Source organism: Lampris incognitus, chromosome 15 (assembly GCF_029633865.1).
Source record: "Lampris incognitus isolate fLamInc1 chromosome 15, fLamInc1.hap2, whole genome shotgun sequence".
NCBI classification, from domain to species: domain Eukaryota; kingdom Metazoa; phylum Chordata; class Actinopteri; order Lampriformes; family Lampridae; genus Lampris; species Lampris incognitus.
Genome location: NC_079225.1, coordinates 16,101,217 through 16,114,977, shown reverse-complemented (window position 1 = coordinate 16,114,977; position 13,761 = coordinate 16,101,217). Strand labels below are relative to the sequence as shown.

General features: G+C 48.9%; 1 protein-coding gene across 1 annotated transcript; it reads left to right on the top strand.

Annotated features, from left to right (window-relative positions):
- The first annotated feature begins 591 nt into the window (after window positions 1-591).
- On the top strand, window positions 592-10,840 carry matn3a (matrilin 3a). The gene is made up of 5 exons (XM_056294145.1): window positions 592-757; window positions 3,973-4,548; window positions 6,871-6,996; window positions 9,181-9,285; window positions 10,785-10,840. Exons 1-5 carry the CDS (start codon window positions 592-594, stop codon window positions 10,838-10,840), a joined length of 1,029 nt encoding a protein of 342 aa, XP_056150120.1.
- Window positions 10,841-13,761: the final 2,921 nt, after the last annotated feature.

Here is a 13,761-nt window from a genome sequence, read left to right as displayed (position 1 = left end):
AGGCAGGAGTATTAACCCTAACATGCATGTCTTTTTGATGGTGGGAGGAAACCCACGCAGACACGGGGAGACCATGCAAACTCCACACAGAGAGGACCTGGGACGGCCTGGGGGTTCGAATCCAGGACCTTCTTTGTTTAGTTGATGTCCAGTTGAGCTTTTTGAGACTGCCAGTTGGTCTCCCCCAAGTTGTACAGAATGAGGAGGGGTTGCAGCCAGGGGTGGTCTTTGCTGGTTGGGAGTCCCAAGAGTATGCAGGTTTTCCTTTCAGCTAATCCCACCCCAGGTGCTTTTATCACTGAGTTTATCCTCTTTGGTTGGAGGTGAGCCAATAAATAAGGACCGACAGAGTAGTGACGGGTCGGAAGGGGAAACCTGCATATTCCTGTTGCACGTGGTTGTGTACGTCTGACCTATAGGGCGCTGATGATGTGCGTCCCCCGTCTGCGATTGGACGACACGTTTTTACGTGTCCGGCTCTACGCTCCTCATATTCAGCTCCACCGTCCCGACCCTATGGTCCCAACTGAGAGCGGAAGACTTGTCTCGTTTTCCTTTTTCTTTATATCCTCAGCAGATATCACTGGCGCAATGACGTCTTTATTGTGGAGCCTGGTTTATTGTGTCCCTCTCTTTTTATCCGACGTACGGGGGACGTACCCGCTCGGCGCACCGGACCACCAGCGCGCCTCGGCGCAAAGTTACGCACAGAGCAGAAGTAACGCGCGGCCGCCGCACAGGACGCTCGACCCGTCAAGTAAGTCCTCGCTTACCCCCAGGCACTTACCCCCCGGCACTTACCCCCGGCACTTACCCCCAGGCACTTACCCCCGGCACTTACCGCCGGCTGCCAGTCTGCCGCCGACACGTACAACATGTCACATATTACATGGTTAAAGCTAAACGTTAACTCTTTTTCCCCCCATTTCACCGCTAGTTTGATTTTAGCAGCATTATGTTTGAAATTCAATTAAATAATCGGAGGCTGTAAAATGCGAGTCTCCAAATAACCGCAGAAGACATGTGCACTGGCGGTACGGACAGTTCACCTCACCGGTGATGACGTTACTGTCCTTATAGTCAGGACTGTGAGTTTTCTCTGGTCCTGGCTAACCCGGATGTAGGTATAGCAGGACTTGGTATTTCGCTGTACGTTGCATGAAATGTATAAATGGCTTAGCGTTTCACAAGCGCATCAAAGGACCTCAGCTTGGGTGTCCGCGTAGCGTGGCGGTCTATTCCGTTGCCTGCCAACACGGGTAACGCCGGTTCGAATCCCCGTGTTACCTCCGGCTTGGTCGGGCGTCCCCTACAGACACAATTGGCCGTGTCTGCGGGTGGGAAGCCGGATGTGGGTATGTGTCCTGGTCGCTGCTCTAGCGCCTCCTCTGGTCGGTCGGGGCTCCTGTTCGAGAGGGGGAGGGGGAATAGCGTGATCCTCCCACGTGCTACGTCCTCCTTGCGAAACTTCTCACTGTCAGGTGAAAACAGTGGCGCCCCCAGAAATTTTTCATAGGGGTGGCCAAATGGGCCCACTGAAAGTCTCGGGGTGGCACACCATGAGCAACACCTAATGTAAAATATCAGATAGAAGCTTATTATGCATAATCAGAAGCATATGCTGCATATGCGACTTGTGGCTGGGGGGGCCAGGGTATCAGGGTGGCCGTGGCCACCCCTGGCCACCCGTTGGGGGCACCACTGGGTGAAAAGAAGCGGTTGGCGACTCCACATGTATCGGAGGATGCATGTGGTAGTCTGCAGCCCTCCCCGGATCGGCAGAGGGGGTGGAGCAGAGATCGCGACTGCTTGGAAGAGTGGGGTAATTGGCCAAGTACAATTGGGGAGAAAAGGGGGGGGTCCTCAGCTTGTCTGAAACGACTATGTCGGAAAACAAAGTCTACTCATGCTTCAACTAATCAATTATTCCTGCTCTTAAAACAGCAGAGGCCATTCTCATACTGTTTTGTACCATAGACCACTTACCAAGTATAAATAAGGACAGCTTACACACTGCAATTTTGCCTACTTTCAACCTACTAATGTGCTCTATCGCTTCTCTCTGGTGGCCCCTAGTTCACGGCAGTGAGTACAGGTATAGAGGGTATCACTACCACCACCTGCCACGAAGGATCCCACCGCCGGTGGTGTATCGACCCATCCCTCTATCTCCACCCGTGACTTACCACAGACATTCAGTCCCCATGCAGCCTTATCACCACTGGTTCAAAGGGCCAGTGCTGCCGCAAAGACACCACTTTTACAAAGGCCCATCTCCACCGGTAGCCCACCATCAAATGGTTAAAGGCCCGTTCCCTCCTGTGAGCCATTACAAAGGTCCGTGCTCGCCCACTTTAGTGGTTCAGCCTGAACCTGCCATACCAACAACACCTGTGGTACACCTTCCCACCGTCCCTCCAACACTACCCACTACAACCGAGGTGTACCGGCCCACTGTGTCTCCAACTCTACCATTGACTACATTGCCGCCGGCAACAACCACTGTGCCACCATTGGAGACCACCACTCCTGTGATGCTACCGGTCAGTACCCAAAGCGGCATCGTCACCACCGTCAGTCCTGTGGAGACAGGTAGAATATTCCTAGACCGGTTTGCTTTGCAACCCAACCGATGTCCCTCAATGCTTTTCAGGTCAGCTCCTTGGTTTTGATTTGACAAAATGATGGAAATGTGTAAATACCATTTTATGTAGAGGTCACGTTAATTTGGGGGTAATAGTGAGTCTGTGACTTGAATGCATTTAAAAAGAACATCTTATCAGGAATGCAAATGTAATTAACTGTAAATATGAATAGCAAAAATAACAAGTACAGTTGCAGAGAGATGCTTGGTGTTCCAAAGAAATAAGACAGTTAAAACTGACCATAGTCGGGCGTCCGGGTGGCGCGGCGGTCTATTCCGTTGCCTACCAACACAGTGATCGCCAGTTCGAATCCCCGTGTTACCTCCGGCTTGGTCGGGCGTCCTACAGACACAATTGGGCGTGTCTGCGGGTGGGTAGTCGGATGTGGGTTTGTGTCCTGGTCGCTGCAGTAGCACCTCCTCTGTTCGGGGGGGAATAGCGTGATCCTCTCACGCGCTATGTCCCCCTGGCGAAACTCCTGACTGTCAGGTGAAAAGAAGCAGCTGGCGACTCCACATGTATCGGAGGAGGCATGTGGTAGTCTGCAGCCCTCCCTGGATCGGCAGAGGGGGTGGAGCACCAACTGGGACGACTCGGAAGAGTGGGGTAATTGGCCGGATACAATTGGGGAGAAAAGGGGGGGGGATCGCCCCCCCCCAAAACAAACAAACAAACAAACAAACAAAAATTGACCACAGTTTCATAGTTTTTACAAAGAGGAGTCGGCAGTACACTCATAATATTGATATTGATTATTAAAAACAGTGGGGAAGCTGATAAGGACCAGAGTAGCCGAGTAATGGGACCAATCCCTCTCATTCTGGAAAGAAAGACCCGATGGAAATGTCTTCAGAAGTAAAGAGGATATACGTATGTGATTTGACAGGCAGAGATCTACCGCAACACAATCCAGGGCAGGAGTTGGCTTTACAATGAGTTGGTACAAAAAACAAAATCTGCATCATGAGAGAAATAGGAAAAATTCTAGTGTCGCTATTGAGGTGTTGACCATTAAAAAAGATTCAGCATGTCTTCTCAGGAGGCATGCTATGTCGCGCTAGCAGAAGCTAACCTCTTGGTTTCTTGTGGTGACGCAGTCCCCTGCCCTGGCCCTTTCCTCTCATTACTACAGTAATGTGTCATTATTGTAGTAAAACAATGCTGATTAAACTGAAATCAAACGCTACGTTTGATTTTCACCTGAATCACACCCTCTGTAAAAAGAAGTCTTTCAGTCAGCAAATGTGAATCTTGTTTCTGTGTACTGGATGTGGTATTTAGTGTAAAAAAGGACTGAAGTGCTCTAATGGTTTTGGTTGGTCATCAGAAACAGACTCTCAGTGCAGGAGCCGCCCGCTGGACCTGGTTTTCATCATCGACAGTTCTCGCAGTGTGCGCCCCGGGGAGTTTGAGAAGGTCAAGATATTCCTGGCGGACATGGTGGACACGCTCGACGTGGGACCGGATGCCACCAGGGTGGCTGTGGTCAACTACGCCAGCACGGTCAAGATTGAGTTCCTGCTCAAAGATCACCTCAACAAGCCTGACATGAAACAAGCCATCTCCCGCATCGAACCGCTGGCGGCGGGCACCATGACCGGCCTTGCCATCAAGACGGCCATGAACAAAGCCTTCACCGAACAGTCCGGCGCCAGGCCACGATCCACGAAGATCTCCAAGGTGGCCATCATCGTGACGGACGGGAGGCCTCAGGACCAGGTGGAGGAGGTGTCCGCTGCTGCTCGGGCCTCGGCCATCGAGATCTACGCCGTCGGGGTTGACCGGGCCGACATGCGCTCCCTGCAGCAGATGGCTAGCGTTCCTCTCGAGGATCACGTCTTCTACGTGGAGACCTACGGCGTCATTGAAAAGCTGACCTCAAAGTTCCGGGAGACCCTGTGTGGTAGGACTAAAGAGGGGAAGAGGAGACACCTTTCCCCCATAACCCTGCTTCTTGTTCCCCAGTGAGGGATACCTACAGTCTCCATGGGGTTATTGATGTACCTCAGCACTGACCGTTACTAAAAAAAAAAAAAATGATGTGACAAAGCGTAAATGTATAAATGAGTAAATAATTAGGACAAATAGAAGGGCAGATGCCGTGACCCCCAAATGGACTGCAGATGTCAGCACTAGAAGTAGCTTATAGTTTGTAAATTAAACTCAGTTTAAACTAGTTTATAGGCGTCCTCGTAGCATAGCGGTCTATTCCGTTGCCTACCAACACGGGGATCGTAGGTTCGAATCCCCATGTTGCCTCCGGCTTGGTCGGGTGTCCCTACATACACAATTGGCCTTGTCTGCGGGTGGGAAGCCGGGTCCTGGTCACTGCACTAGCGCCTCCTCTGGTCGGTCGGGGCGCCTCTTCAGGGAGGAGGGGGAGCTGGGGGGGGATAGTGCGGTCCTCCCACGTGCTACATCCCCCTGGTGAAACTCCTCACTGTCAGGTGAAAAGAAGCGGCTGGCAAGTCCACGTGTATCGGAGGAGACGTGGTAGTCTGCAGCCCTCCCCGGATTGGCAGAGAGGGTGGAGCAGTGATCGGGACGGCTCGGAATAGTGGAGTAATTGGTCGGGTACAGTTGGGGAGAAAAGGGGGGAACTAGCTTATAGTTTGTAAATTAAGCTCAGTTTAAAGTATTGTGGTCAGTTGGTCCTAAACTTTCTGCCTCTTTTTCTGGCACAAAAGTAGGTGACTTCGTCAACTACAGGATGACCACTGAATGATTGTTCGTAGTTATTAATTAATTTTTTTCCATCAAAGCATCATCACAGAGACTGCTTTGAATTTGCCAGCTCAGTATTAATTTCAAACCACAGAATAATTACAATTATTTAACTGTGCAGTCGAAACTCGTGAAGACAAACCAGTTCAGATTGAAACTCGGTTAGTGAAGTGCCGAGATTATTAAAATGCAGTTAAATAGTTTGGTTAGTTCATATTCACTGTCGATAACACGCACACACATGCACACAACCTCCACAAAGCCCTTTCATCCTTCCTACAGTGGAAGAGAAAATTACATGTAATGCGTCAACAAGAAAGTATAAGAAGTATTTTATGATGAGTGTAGCTGCACGCGAGGCTTCGCGGCCTGCGGATACTTCCTGTACAGGAGTGAATCTTTACAGGTTCCAGGGGTTTGGACCAGTCAGGTTCTTCTGCGATGGTAAAAACCAGATGCAGTTCTTCCATTCCAGTTTTGTGTATTTCTTTTGCACTTGTTTGTATTTGTGAATCGCACAGCATTTGTTGACATTCTGCTTGAGTGTTCTGTAACTTTATCTGTGTTGTGCAACGTGCGGCAACTTCGTCAGTTTTTGGGGACGTCCGGGTAGTGTAGCGGTCTATCCCGTTGCCTACCAACACGGAGATCGCCGGTTCGAATCCCCGTGTTACCTCCGGCTTGGTCGGGCGTTCCTGCAGACACAATTGGCCGTGTCTGCGGGTGGGAAGCCGGATGTGGGTATATGTCCTGGTCGCTGCACTAGCGCCTCCTCGGGTCGGTCGGGGCGCCTGGAACTGGGGGGGAATAGCGTGATCCTCCCACACGCGCTACGTCCCCCTGGCGAAACTCCTCACTATCAGGTGAAAAGAAGCGGCTGGCGACTCCACATGTATCGGAGGAGGCATGTGGTAGTCTGCAGCCCTCCCCGGATCGGCAGAGGGGGCGGAGCAGCGACCGGGACGGCTCGGAAGAGTGAGAGTCAGCTGATTGGCCAGGTACAACTGGGGAGAAAAAGGGGGAACCCCCCCCTCCGGGGAACCCCCCCTCCCAAAAAAAAGTAACCAGTTTTGCTAATGACCTGTGGCTGAGATGTGGTGAATGTGTATAATGGCCCAAATTGTCCAGCAGGTCAGCTGACCCACAGTGCAACGCTCTCCATGACAATGGCGTCGAATTACACACCCTGTTACAGAGCTCTCAAATTTTTTTTGTAACTGACCCATTTTATCTGTTATTTCACTACAAATGATGACGCTGATACGATAATGGTACAAACAGGTTGTACTGGGTCAGTTTGTCAGCTTGAATCAAAGTAAGGTTTTCTGTCTAATGTCTCTTCAGAGGTTAAGTAGATGTCTGTTTGCTAGACTTTATTTTGCATGTCAAACTTGTCTCTATAGCCAACTCTACCCCAGCTTCAGTATGTGTTAGCCTATGAATCTCTGCACCCCCCCCCCCCCCGCCCGCTGCTGCATCCCCTAACTGCGGTTCATTCCAGGTGTGGACCCCTGCACCATGGGACACGACTGCGAGCACATATGTGTCAGCAGCAGCGCCTCGTATCACTGCAAGTGCCGGAGCGGGTATGTCCTGAATGGCGACAAGAGGACTTGTTCTCTGAAAGGTAAGAGAGTAAGGGGGTTACCGTGGCTCTGCTTTGCGCTGGCGGCCCCTCCGCCTAGTATGCAGCAAATATGACACATGGGTGTGGTATTGACTCTGGCGGAAGAAGAGTAGTTTCATGTATGGCTGAAAGAAAGAAAAAACAAATTTGCAAAGATTAAAAAAAAGGGTGCTTGGTTTTGAAACGAGGATTCAGTGGCAGCGTTTCACAACATCATATCAAATGGGGGCACAATCCCTGAATCCGGTGCACCGTTTTTCCATCGGTGGAACCGTAAGACTTGAATGATCATTTTGAACACTGCTGCAACTTTGTCACGGCGTCGTGTTTCTGTCGGAGCCATGCAAAACGGCACACACATAGCCGGGCGCCGCGCGCCTGGAGGGGGGCTGTCAACTGACTGGAGGGGGCGGGGGGGGGGGGACTCACTAGGACCCTTTAGTCGACTGGTTAACGTAGTCGCCCGTGGTGCGGGAGACCCCGGGTTCGCGTCCCGGTTGCGGCGGTTCCCGGGCTGCCCCCCCCCCGAATTCGCTACATTGGTGTCGGAAGTGGGATGGCGAGACCGTGAGACCGTCTGAAGCGCGTGCGCCTAGGGGCGTGAGGGAGGTGGTATGCTCCGAAGGAGCGGGGTAGTGTAAAGATCGCGGATGAATAGACTCGCTAGCCCTTGGCTAAAGGGCCGACTGGTTAACGTAGTGGTGCGGGAGACCCGAGTTCGCGTCCCGGCAGCGGCGGTTCCCGGACTGCCCCCCCCCCGACTTCGCTACAGTATTGTGGCGAGGCAGAGATCTCTTTTCTCCCGTGCCCCATACACCGTACGACCCCGGGAGTGCTCTTTTATTCACACCGGTCAGAACGGACCAGAACTGACAACATCGCAACAAGCCCCCCCATGTCGCGCAAGTGGCGACATCAGCCCCAGTCACTGTCCTACAGTCAGTTAAACGGTCTCCTACTTAGTCTGAGTCGAACCTCCAAAACAACAACACAAGAATAACCACAACATGAACACCACGTCACTAAAACACACTTTTAAATGTAACATTAACAGTCCCATCAGCCATTGCGCTCCCCCAGCGCAGAACCGCCGGCAGCGATATTATGAACCCTACATAGCCCTCGCCAAAATCCCGTACCCTGTCCCAAATCTCGCGAACGGACGCCGGATTTCCGCTGCGTTGCTAAGGAAACAATCAACTATCAACTCGGTGCGAAGCAAAGCTAACGTTAGCTACCTTCAATTTTGTATTTTTCGCAATTTTGGACAGCTGGCTGCTTTTGTAATTTTGGACTGCTGGCTGTCAACAACAGAACGGAGGTAAGTAACGTTAGTTGTCTGAAAATGAACATATATCTAATAAATAGACTTTCTCACATTTAAGAAAGCTGATCAGTATCCTATGCTCAAACGTGGAGCAAGCAAAGATTGAGTTAAAAACGTTAATGTTGATTGTGGATAACTTAGACAGGTTAAATTGTGGGTGTACAGCGTTTCCTTGATGAGCGCTAACCCCATAACAACATATTTTCGCGTTGCTACGGTGGCGCACACGTGACAAAGCCAGAAACGGGATTTTGGCGAGGCCTATGTAGGGTTCATAATATCGCCCGCCGGCAGTCAAAGCGACAGCCTCCCCCGGTCGCTACAGTATGACGTCATTGTTTTGTTTGTAAGGCGCGTGTGTAGCAGATTTGGAAGAGAGTGTTTACTCACTGTATTATTAAAAATGTACATTCCACGTAGCCCTAGCCCACTGTAAAAAATAAAGGTATGCTTTATTTATTTGTTTATTGCATTGTATGTTAGGAAAAGTTAGACATACTGTTAGGTCTAAGATGTTACACAGCCACCTGCCACTACTGGGAGGGGGCTGCACCCACTACTAGGGGGAGAGCTAATGCACATAGCTACGGTTTTAACCTACCAGAGAACAAGTCAGACGGCAAACTTTAGGTGGCATGCCAGTTCAGTCAAGATCAAATTCAGACAGCTGGTGGTAAGACACGAGTGAGGCCTATTTTACTGGTACTGTAGGATATTACAGGGCTGAATGTGTTCCTGCCAGCTATGAGTGGTTGCTGTAGAGTTGCCTTAATTTTTGGCGGGTGATATTTTGTGTGGGTTTTGAGTTTGCACGTAACATTTTCCACTGACGCGAAATGTGCTTCCTCCTGGCAAAGAGGTGAAGGTGAAGGTGAAGGTGGTGGAAGACCCCTGTAAATGTGAGGCCAGACTGGCTTTCCAGAAGCAAACACAGGCTGCCATCCAGCAGCTCACGGCCAGACATATCCTTTGTGCCTTCGCTCAACTCGTAAAACGCCGCTTGAACATCTGCCACAGTGGTGTGCACAGTGTATTGTCAGGTGGGGAAATGACAGTATTTTTTATCTTGCACAGTAATAGATTCATAAATACTGCCTTAACAAGCAACTTCGGCTCTGTGCATAACTGTAGTCCGCTGACTTCCGGTTTCTACTGCAGCGGGCATGCCAGTTTCCTGTTTGTTGGCGTCTGCTATTGACGTCCGTCCATCCGGACGTAACTTGATGTACAGCTTGAAACTTTTCACCCGTTTGCTGGCAGGTGCAGGTGAAAGTTTGTCGACAATTCTGTGCATGTTGTTGACATTTATCCATGGTAAAACTTGCAGGCATCGCGAAAAATATGCCATTGTCAATAGCACACGCCAAAGTCAGCTAGCTTTGCGGTGTTTAAAAGGCATCTTAAGCTTTGGTTAAAATCAGCACAAGCGTGTAATCACAAGTACATGTACTTGCTTTAATATTTTGCACATATTTTAGATTTCATTCAGGGTTTTTGTTTTACTTTTTATTCAGAGTAGTTACTATATTTTTCTTAGTCAGGAGCAGCCTAGGGTTCTGGCTGGAACCAGCCCAGGTGCAACCTGACCGCAGACTGTGTGTAATTTATATTTCCTGCCATTGAATAGGCCAGATTGCTATTTATATCCACTGTTTTAAATAGATCAGATTGTATTTATAACTTTTGAGATTGGTTTTCTTATGTATTGTCATGTTTTTATTTTGTCTTGATTGTTCTTTGTCTGCCTGTCCAGTAGTTTTCTTATGTATTGTTATGTTTCTACTTCTGTCTCAATTGTTGTTCGTTTGTCTGCCCAGGGACTGCAGATGCAAATTAGCTGCCAGCTAACTCTAGTGCAGTTGTAAAATTGTGCGTTGTCCCTGTCAAATAAACAATGAACGAAAAAAACGAAAACAAACAGGAAACTGGTATGACCGCTGCAGTAGAAACCGGAAGTCAGTGGACTGCAGTTATGCACAAAGTGGATTACGCCTGTTAATGAAGACAGTTCTGATATTGATCCATTGTAGAGATATTAACAGTGCGCCAGTAGTGGTTGTGGTTGCTATAGTTACCAAGCCTCCCTTCCGGTCTGCCTGCGTCGCAGTCTCTGTTGTTCTTCCTGTTTCAACTAAATGGCCGCTGCCGCACGTTACCATCTGCGTTGTGTGATTCATTGATATCGTCCCTCATTACTGGCGTGGGATGAATCACACAACGCAGATGGTAACGTGCGGCAGCGGCCATTTAGTTGAAACAGGAAGAACAACAGAGGCTGCGACGCAGGCGGACCGGAAAGGAGTCTTGGTAACTATAGCAACCACAACCGCTACTGGCGGTGTGATTACAAAAAGTAAAATAACCGCCGCAGCCCAGATTCTCTGTCACTCAGAGAAGAGAGAATAGTTCAGAGTTTACGACAAAGCGACTGATATCAGCCAGACGCCTTGACTGACGTCACTGGCAGATGTGACGGGGAGAGTGGAGCAGCTGCAGAGCCTGGTGGGCCGCGGTTAGAGGCGAACACACCGGTATGTAACGACGGGCTCCCTTCACGCATGACCGGCGGCGAAGCACTCCCACCGCACATTTCACCTTGTGTTTATTTAGTCTCCGCAGAGCCAGCCGGCCTGTCAGCTTCCTGCCGGTGTCACGGCCACGGGCTAGTGAAGAGCAGGCACGTGGCTCCTCCTCCCACCTCCACGGCTCTCCACCAGAGATCCCGAGGAGCAACCGCAAAACCTGCACTCCACGCCACTGACACCGGAAGTCCCCCCTCTCGAGGGATTTCCCCGTCGACCTCCCCAAGAAAAGCTGCAGCATCGACATTTAGGCAGGGATTTGACAGCTTAGGGTCAGATCTCGTTGAGCTGCTGTCAGAAATATTTACCAAATACAGCCATCCCTTAATATACGAAATCCAAAAAAAGCTAATATTTTGGTGCTATTTGGAGAGTCTGGATGAATGTATTTTTGTATTACTAAAGAATTTACATCATATTATATATATATATATATATAAATACTTGATCTTTGTGTAAGAAAATGTGCATCTGTATCTATATGAAATTTGGGTGTCAACATTCAAAATGCTATAATATGAATCGTAAGCTTTAAATACAGATATTACTCAAGCGTGGATTTCATTAAAATGACGAGAAACTTAAGCCTCCCGTGTCATTTTGAATTTCATATGTTGAAGATTTGTACATGTGAACAGATGAGTAATGTAAACGATGAGGATGATGATGATGATGATGATGAATGTAAACAATGAGACAGACAGCGTAGGCTTTATAGATTATAAATCCATTCACTGAGTACAGACAGTAGGGTTAAAGCAGGTTATAGTTCGGATATTACATTTATTTTACACCTTTTTACACTTTTTATGTGCATATATTACACTTTTTAATTAAAAAAATAGATTTTAAAGACTATATTGCAATATGGTACATATGGACAACTTGGCCCAGGAGCGTTGAGCCCACATTGGACTTCAATCTGAGGTGGTAAAGTTATTTTGCTGTATTTCCTCAAAATTGCTACATATTTGCAGGTTGAAATGTGTACTTCTGATGTCACCACAGATCACAACACCTCTAAACCTTTGTTTTGGTGCACTCACAACAGATGGGCGCCCACAGAAATAATTCAGTCCAAATGAAGAGTGAATTTTAGTCTGTTTGAAAAATTAGAAACATAAATCAGTGCGTGTTTCTATCAGCCGCACAAACGCCAAATTCCCACACAATTATCCAGTGCCGAGCACATCAGAAATACCATCGTCACAATTTTGGACCGAGAAAGGCAGATGATGTAAAACTAGATGAAGTATTTTTGGATGCAGACCAAGTCAGGGGCGCTGCAGCCGGTGCCGGAGTGATTCCCATTACTTTGGCTGAATGTGGAAAACAAGACGAGCGGCATTATCAGTCATCTGTCGCCTTTATTTGGTACTCTGCCAGCTGTAATAGCATCCTGTTTAAAGCAATTATCAATACCAATCTTTTTTGGTTGGCTTGTGTAGCTGAAACTTTTTGAGACTCACAGAGTATTATGGTGCATCAACAGTAACTCCCATTCTGATTTTATTTGTCTTCAAGTCCATGTTGGCCTTAGTTTTCACCCCAGCATGTTGTAGTTGACCCACACCTGAGGGTGAAGGTAACCACCATCTCTCAAGACCAGTCTGGTCCAGAATGAGAGACTGATGAATGATCACTCATTTATAACAACCAGGATGTCTTAATGCATGCTCAATAATCCAGGTAAGAAAATCACAGGAAGTTGAATCGGTTCATCTGGACACAACGTTTATTGAGAGAAACGTTTCATCACTCATCTAAGTGACCTCTTCAGCTGAGACTGACAGCAGGTATCTCCACCCTTATAAACAATACAGCGGCATAACGACCCAAACCAATGATAGGTTTCATATGCAAATAGGTTTGACCATTAATTAGAGTTACAATGGCCATGTGTACCATTCAGGCAGCATGGTGGCGCAGTGGTTAGGGCGGTCGCCTCACAGAAGGTCCTGGGTTCGAGCCTCGGGGTAGTCCAACCTTGGGGGTCGTCGCGGGTCGTCCTCTGTGTGGAGTTTGCATGTTCTCCCCGTGTCTGCGTGGGTTTCCTCCCACAGTCCAAAGACATGTAGGTCAGGTGAGTCAGCCATACTAAATTGTCCCTAGGTGTGAATGTCTTGACCTTGTGATGGACTGGCGGCCTGTCCAGGGTGTCTCACCGCCTGCCGCCCAATGACTGCTGGGATAGGCGCCACCATACCCACAACCCTGAAAGCAGGATAAACAGTTTGGATAATGGATGGATGGATGTGTACTATTCACAGAGGATTTGGGAATGGTTGCAATCGCAGCATTGTAAGATGGCAACAGTTGGACTCTTAGCCCCCCCCCCCTTGGTTCAGGGATAGTTTTTCCCTCTTCACATAGATGGCTTCTTTGTCTCCCCATTCAAACCAGCATTCCTCCCTATCAAAGATGGTCACATCCTCATCCCTGAAGGAGCGGCCACCGGCCTGTAGATGGGTGCAGACTGTGGAGTCCTGGTCTGACGCGTTAGCTCCTCTGTGCTGTGCCATCCTCTTGGCCAGCCTCAGTTTGGTTTCCTCGATGTACAAGTCACGACAATCCTCCTGGCACTTAACAGCGTATACTATATTACTCTGTTTGTGCCGGAGGACCCGATCCTTGGGGTGGACCAATTTCTGGCGCAGCGTGTTTTGGGGTTTGAAAGCAACCGAGACGCGGTGTTTGGAACCACAACCAGGATGTCTTGATGCATGCTCAGTAATCCAGGTAAGAAAGCCAAAGAAGGTCGAATCAGTTCATCCGGACACGTTTATTGACAGATACGTCTCATCACTCATCTACGTGACCCCTTCAGTCTAAACTGTGGGGATATAGCTGCAGCCA

What these genes read in the sequence shown, in the direction of transcription:
- matn3a (XM_056294145.1), top strand. Translation starts at nt 592, where the DNA reads ATGACGTCTTTATTGTGGAGCCTGGTTTATTGTGTCCCTCTCTTTTTA. An exon ending in CAGGACGCTCGACCCGTCAA is followed by an intron (nt 758 to 3,972) that starts GTAAGTCCTCGC and finishes GTTGGTCATCAG; the next exon opens with AAACAGACTCTCAGTGCAGG. An exon ending in GAGGACTTGTTCTCTGAAAG is followed by an intron (nt 6,997 to 9,180) that starts GTAAGAGAGTAA and finishes CTCCTGGCAAAG; the next exon opens with AGGTGAAGGTGAAGGTGAAG.